The sequence below is a fragment of the Lampris incognitus genome, chromosome 2, assembly GCF_029633865.1.
Source record: "Lampris incognitus isolate fLamInc1 chromosome 2, fLamInc1.hap2, whole genome shotgun sequence".
Lineage (NCBI taxonomy): Eukaryota > Metazoa > Chordata > Actinopteri > Lampriformes > Lampridae > Lampris > Lampris incognitus.
Window position 1 is genome coordinate 22,728,573 of NC_079212.1, and position 7,560 is coordinate 22,736,132.

The following is a 7,560-nucleotide window of genomic DNA, read 5'->3' on the forward strand; positions in this document are numbered from 1 at the left end:
CATTTTTGTCAGACACCGAACTCACTTCATGACCCCTTTAAGTCGCTAGTACTTACTATTTGTGCGCTAGTACTTTACACTGTGCGCCATTATATTTGGTAATAGAGAAATTGTCAGTGATATTTTGAGGCGTGGCTGTTACGCAACCGCGAAGGTCGAAAAAGGTGGCATGCAAGCATGTGTCAAACATTTCCCCATATAGGCCACGTATATGTTAATAATGGTCCCCAATGGCGGAGCGATTAATTCACCCCCCCCCCCCAAAAAATGGAGACCCGTGGTTTTCCATTGCGAAGCTGAAAATAAAGCACACACACCATTGCCCCCTTGCACACACTTTACCTGCTTACGTTAAATTCTATTGATCCTAACGTTATTTTCGATCATTTGCAGAAAATTATTGACCCCCCCTCCCCTCAACCAGAATGTTAAAACAAGTGTGCAACCCCACCACCCCAATTTACACCATGACTCATAGCATGGGCTGATCAAACACCGCCATTAAAAAAATAGATAAATAAATAAAAATAAAAAAAAATAAATATTCCATCTCACCTCGGATGTGATGTGAAATATTCAAACGCATCACTTTGTTTTCACTCGAGGGGACACCTTGGCGGTGAGCTGCCTGCTTTGCGAATTCCTCTCATTCTCACCCTTTATTTGTTTTCTATAGAACAAAGGCATACAGCCATTCGGGGGTTTTTATGGTGGACGTAGGGAGAATTTTAGTGGTCAAATTCAAGTGCTGTGTCTGGACAGCTGTCTGCTTTCTTTGTACTTGGATGCAGGATGCATCTCTTAAGTTAACCCTTTGCCTATATAGGTAGTAAACAACCCGAACGCCAATGCCACCGCCTTTTGCAGAAACCCACGCACGACCCCATAGCCGTTGCAAACGTTGAAGTTGACACATGATGCTTATTCCCCCCCCCCACCCCCACTGTAAGCCACCATAGAGGATAGCATTATTTTCATAGATAGATACCCGCATCCCCCTGGGTGATGCGGTATTGGCCGGCGGTGTTATAGGGCAATAAGATAATGCTTCCAAAGTCTACTGAAACATTTAGATAGCGGACTATCATCGTAAACAATAGGCCATCATATTAATTTCACCTTGTATTGCATCATTTAGTCTATAAAGGTTCGCCAATGGGCCTCAAAAGGACAATTAAAAGTTTACAGGGACACCAGGAAAGAGCCGCACAGACGCATCGTTCTCTTCAAACCACTCATTTTATTACACTTTTTTTCTTTTTTTTTGTCTTTTATTATCATTATTTCCATAGAATAGCCATGTTCTCAGCTCACGTCGTTAGGTGCAAATAAATTTCGACATTCTCGTGGAAACGATCTCAAAGCCTTCGAATATCAACCGGGGACTTGTTTATTTTTTATTTTCAGAAACAAGGCGTTGTGGAGCATGGGCTGATTAACAGGCCCCTGTGCAGGCAGCAGGCGTCTGTCTGCAGGAAGCTCGGTAGGACACTTGCAAGCTCTGCACACCACAAGATCTTGATCCGCATACGTTTCATTTATTTAAGAAGTGGATCCTTTTCGAGTGATTTCACGCCCCAGACTCTCGGTGTGTCTGTTTGCAGAGAGTGTGTATTTCTTTTCGTGGTGGTGTGTTGGGGAGGAGGAGGAGGAGGAGGGGGTGCAGTCTGCATAAAACACACATAAAATAAAAACTCTACCTCTTAATGCGAAAATGTACAAACCAACGGGCACTAGCATGTTCGTCTGCTTTTGACGTGTACGCTCCCCTGGAAGGCAGATGCCCACCGGAAGCTCCGCGTGGCCCAAGGTTAAACTTGGCTGGCTGCTAAACGCTCGTCTTCCCTCGGTGGGAACTGTGGCCTTGAATTGTGCACGGTTGTCCTCCGTGGACTCTGTCATGATCCAAAGTCAACTGGCAGGGCGGACACACAACACGTTCGGCCGGCGAACGTGGCGTGTGACCCCCCCCCCCCCCGAAAACATTTGATTCCACGTCATTTCCCGGGGACACGGTGATCCCCGGTATCGGTTGTACATGATGAGCCGCGACGCCCTCGCTCTCAGTGGCGAGCTCGGAGTGGGAAGGACGGCGGCAACTTGGATAATTGTTGTGCAGGAAACCAACATTACTAATGATGGGGAAGGTTTTATCAAAGCTGATTGATATTGGCCATAGCATATACTCACCCTTGGACGATGGGATCACTATCAAGACAGTCCCCCCTCCCCCCTCTCCCCCCACCGCCTCCTCAACAATTGTCTAAAATATGACGGTTTAACTGTATAAAACAGCGTGGCTGTGTTAAAGGAGGACTCGGAGAGTTGGAGACATGGACGTGTTTCCACCTTTCCGCACAGCGGAGCCACGAGTGTGGTCCCTCTTTTAAAGGGTGCATATCATGTTTGAACTATAATCACGTCCATCGGTGTTGTTAATTCAGCCTGGTCTCCCCCAATACAACCGCATGTAATGTGGTGATTAAAATATAATAACATTATAACTATTCATATAGAATTTGAATGTTAGCAGGCCTAAGGATTAAGGATAGTGGTGGTTAATCATTATTGATGATAATATTAATATTAATAATATTAATGATGATAATGATCATTATAATAAGAATGAGGATAATAATAATAATAACAATAACCTTACCTGTAAAATTCCAATAACACTATAAATGCATGCCACTGAGTGCAATGTGCAGCCTAGCCCTATTTAGGCAGCTATAGCTATAGCTAGGCTACAAGCAGCAAATGAATATAAACACACATCACACATCTTTCTCTAATTGTCATGGTCTGAGCCAAGGAACGGGGATCTGTTACTGGTTTTCGCAGTGCTCCCGTGGTGTTTGAAAATTAATCGTTTGAACCTCCTAGATCTTACCTAAGCGAACCACTCCTACACATTCAACTGTTCCAAATTGATATATGACAATATCTACTTTCGATCACGTGTCTGCGGGGCGACTTAGACGGATTGCGCGTCATCTCGCCTTCCCAAATTTTCCCCTTCTGCAGTTCGAATCCAAAACATCTACCTATAGTGCGGGGCGCGAGAGAAAGATGTTTAACTCGGTGAATCTGGGCAACTTCTGCTCCCAGACGCGCAAGGACCGGACGTCCGAGTTTGGGGACAGGACGGGCTGCGCGTCTAACATCTACCTCCCCAGCTGCACTTACTACGTCCCCGAGTTTTCCGCCGTCTCCTCGTTCCTTCCACAGGCCCCGTCGCGGCAGATTAGCTACCCTTATTCCACGAATCTGTCTCAAGTGCAGCCGGTGCGGGAAGTTTCATACGGCTTGGACCCTGCGAGTAAATGGCACCACAGAAGCAATTATGCACCGTGCTATTCAGGAGAGGATCTGGTGCACAGAGACTGTCTTCCACCATCCACCATGACAGAAATGCTTATGAAGAACGAGAGTGTGTACAGCCACCACCATCACCATCCAGGCTCCAACCACCCCTCCACGGGATTCTACTCCGGCGTGGGCAAAAACAACGTCCTCCCGCAAGGCTTCGACCGCTTTTTCGAGACCGCGTACTGCGGTGCGGACACTCAGTCAGACAATTGTTTACAGAAGGGCGAGGCGAGCAAGCTGGAGACCGAGTCGCCGCCGCAGCAGCCGCAGCACCAGCAGCAGCAGCAGCAGCAGCAGCAGCAGACGACCGCCTCGATACCCGGCGCCCAAGACCAGGAAAAGGACCCCGAGGATGAGGAGGGACATACGAACTCGGGCTCCTGCACGTCGTCGGCGACCAAGGACGGCAGCAGCAGCAAGAGCAGCAGCCACTCGAGTAGGTACCGAAGCTGTAAATGGGGAAAGGTTAAGGGACTAGCCCGGTGTTTTGTCGGTCAGATTTTATGTGGAGTTTTATAAGCATTCAAAGGATTTTATTATAACCTACAAAGCTCTTTCTTCCCGACGAGAAGAATTTTTACGATGGGAAAGCGCTTTGAAAAAAAGGGATGTTATACACAGACGCGTCTATCGGGAGAGTCTGTGAAATTTTAAGAGCGCGCTATTGTGACAAATGCTAACTTTGATCATGAACTTGCGTTGGGCATTTTAAGGGATTTTCTCGTCGGGCTGTCGGGAGTAAAAGCCAATTGGGCAGAACATTGGTTCTGGCGTACTGTGAATTTTGCCTTTTTAGGACTAGCTTCCCCTGCGAAAGACATGGTGTATAGATTATTACACACTTTACTACGAACTAAACGCGCCATCTATCTATCTGTCTCTCTATCTCTCTCTCTCTCTCTCTCTCTCTCTCTCTCTCTCTCTCTCTCTCTCTCTCTCTCTCTCTCTCTCTCTCTCTCTCTCTATCTGTCTATCTATATGTCTATCTATATGTCTGTCTTATCACTTACAATGGCGTCTTTTTCTTGTTTCCTCCATTCAAAGACAGACACCAAGCGACCAAAGCAGTAGCTGGTAGGGACTCGCTGCATGCTTTCCGTCCATATGAGAGAAATGCATGGGTTTGCATTTTATGCTGTTCCCCCCTACAGTAGCCGGTGAAACGCTTAAGTCACACGCTTGTGTTTTTTCTCTCTCTTTTGCATCTGCCACAGTAGATTTGTGACTTGTCTGTAGACGAGGCAGTGCTGTTAAAGCAGGGAGCAGTGTCAAGATAAAATCCAAAAATTTGACCTGCAGAGGCAATGCGTAAAATAACGTGCCATTTAGGCACTAACCCAAAATCTAGTGCTATTTAACCTCGTTGCACACCGTAGCCCAGTCCGGCTACACATTGCAAGTCTATAATTCGAGGTGAAATTTCTGTACACTTGGTCTTTCTTCCTGGTCGACTCTAATTAAACTGCTGCAACCAGCTTATCTATCGATATGGCCTAGAAATAACTTTTGCTTTATTACAAACGCTGGCAATGCATCTCAATTGACTGCCAAAGGATTGTCTAAATTGTTGGTTTGGCTACAAAGGAATGTGACGCACATTTTGCAGCAATATACTTTTGTTGTTGTATGTTGTTGTGAGTGATAAACACGTCCTTGCACGCCGTAAAATGATATTAAGGGATTCTGATATTTCACACTAGGGCAGGTTTAGCTGGGAGCCTGATAGGCTTCGGTGGACGTTGGCTGAAACGCTAGCTTCGTGATAGTTTGTATAATGTGCATCTGCATTTTATTGCCTATACTCAGCACTACATCGGGGGATAATTTGCATGTGGCATTATTTTTCCTTTCCTGTGACAAGTAGATGACAGGCTCTGATGATTATTATTTATTTTCTTCAGGCACCCCTCGTACAAGGAAGAAGAGGTGTCCCTACTCCAAATTTCAGATTCGGGAGCTGGAGCGGGAGTTCTTCTTTAACGTTTACATCAACAAAGAGAAACGGCTTCAGCTTTCCCGAATGTTGAACCTCACCGACCGACAGGTTAAAATCTGGTTTCAGAATAGGAGGATGAAAGAGAAGAAGCTGAGCAGAGACCGTCTGCAGTACTTCTCCGGAAACCCCTTGTTGTGAGCGAAAGCGTACGATGTCACGGTGTGATGCTCAGTGACATTTAGGCCTTCTCTAATCTCATTGAATTGTAATTGTGGGCATGAGGTGCCCATCTCACCAACGGTGCAATGATAAAATGGACAGTGAGAGTTGCTAGGCCTGCATGGTACATGTCGCCATTTTCGTATTGCCTACACCAGGCGGCAGTGGATTTCTAGCTGGTCTTCAAAAAGACCCCCACTTGATTGAAATAATCATTTATACCTTAAACTGTTCTTGAGTATGTCCACCCCCCTATTTATCACGACTCTTCATTGTCTTCTTCAACTGTTTCTATAGACGTATTATTTGTCAGATATCAAATGTAACAGGACACTTTGAAACATTTGTATTGCGCAGATACCCCCTTTTTTCTCCCCTCCCTGCCCATTTTCTGGTCTATGTATATAATAGCCTGCCATTATCTAATTCTCTCTTGGCCAGAATGTGAACGAGTAATAGTAACATTTACAGGCTGCATTTTTCGCCATTGAGAACTGTGATATCCAATCTGTGAAAAATATATCCCGTGTACAGAATAGCCGATGATGCAGTGTGCATTCGTGAGTGTAAATAGGCCTATATCTATGTTGAGTTTCCACCCCCACACCCCCCCACACCCTCCCCAACCCCCCCCCCCAAAAATCCCTGCTGCTACGTTTCCTTACACTGCCCATGCAACTTTAAGAGCTTTAACGCCAACACTCGTTAAATTATTTGCTTAAAAACTCTGGTGCTTCTGTTTTCTGAGAGGAGGAGCGGACTGTCGGCCTGTGTATCATTAATATAAGAATACTTATGAAATAAACAGAAACATATATAGGCAAAAACCAAAAAACCGACTTTGTGCTTTTGTGTGGTGGTATCTGTCATCGTGTTAGCGAACACAACTGTCAAGAGCTAATTCTTCTTCTTCTTTTTTTTCCTACTCGCGAGAATTGCGACAAATAACGTGCACCCCTCGCGCGCATATAAGGCGCGCATTAATAAGGTTCTCACGCTGCGGCCCCAGTTGTCGGCTAATTCACGGTGACGCGCATTAGCCGAGCTAAACTGGCTCTTTGGGTTGAGCGTAAGGGAGGATTATCGGGGGTGAGGTCCTACACAGTTCACATATTAAACATGGAAGGTCACATTGCTCCGGAGAGGTCCGTGGGTCGGGATTTTCCGTACGCATGCTAGACATCCAGCATATAGAAGCTAAGATCTGGGAGAAAATGCAGAGAAAAGAGCTGGACGCTAACCCACTTTTTAGTGCCCACTAAATGGAATCGCCACTCTTGTAGTCTAGACACTGCCATAAAGACAGAGGTACTAAATGGCTATTTTTTTTCTCTTAATTGCACCGTCTGTTCGGGGGAATGGCGTTCACTTCCGCAGTAAATAGTAAACAAGCAAGACTGGATATCCGTGGGGGGGGGGGGTCTTGGCAAGAGGTTTCGACATGAACTCGGTCTGTGTATGTTACAACGTCAACCCAAACTCCCAACCCCCCTCCCCCTCCCCCCTTAGGTCAGCCGCCATGTCCACCAATCTCATCCAAGCATATATCAGATAAGAAAAGCAACACGTTGTCTGATTGATACCCCTGAAAAAGACGTCGTAATTCATTTGAAAATGGATTTTTTTTTATATCGATCATTCACCGACTTCATGTTAAATCAGGCCCGTTTTGAAAATTCCAATACAGCGAAGCTTCTGAAATGAAGATTTCGCATGAATGGACCCGATCCCCTTTGTCTGCACATACCATCACAATTACATTTAAGTAGTTGTTGACTAATTGGGCCACGTGGTAAGCTTGCGTCAAACATAGGATAACTGGGGGAAAGGAAATAAGTGTTATGTGTTATGTTAATTTTTTACTTATTTTAGTGTTGCAATGGAGCGTTTTGTTTAAGTGTGTGTGTGTGTGTGTGTGTGTGTGTGTGTGTGTGTGTGTGTATGGGTGTGTGTGGGACAGGGTGTCTGCACCAACATGTGTATGCTGATTGCACGTGTGCATTAACTACAATTCATAATTAAATGTAGTCTTT

General features: G+C 45.5%; 1 protein-coding gene across 1 annotated transcript; it reads left to right on the forward strand.

The window, feature by feature from the left end:
• The first annotated feature begins 3,057 nt into the window (after positions 1-3,057).
• On the forward strand, positions 3,058-5,506 carry hoxc11a (homeobox C11a). Its single transcript, XM_056273980.1, has 2 exons — positions 3,058-3,808; positions 5,274-5,506. Exons 1-2 carry the CDS (start codon positions 3,073-3,075, stop codon positions 5,504-5,506), a joined length of 969 nt encoding a protein of 322 aa, XP_056129955.1. The 5' UTR covers positions 3,058-3,072.
• Positions 5,507-7,560: the final 2,054 nt, after the last annotated feature.

Bases quoted from the DNA above. Each gene is read 5' to 3' on its own strand.
- hoxc11a (XM_056273980.1), top strand. From the start codon at position 3,073: ATGTTTAACTCGGTGAATCTGGGCAACTTCTGCTCCCAGACGCGCAAG. The intron at 3,809-5,273 runs GTAGGTACCGAA...TATTTTCTTCAG, and splicing joins CAAGAGCAGCAGCCACTCGA to GCACCCCTCGTACAAGGAAG.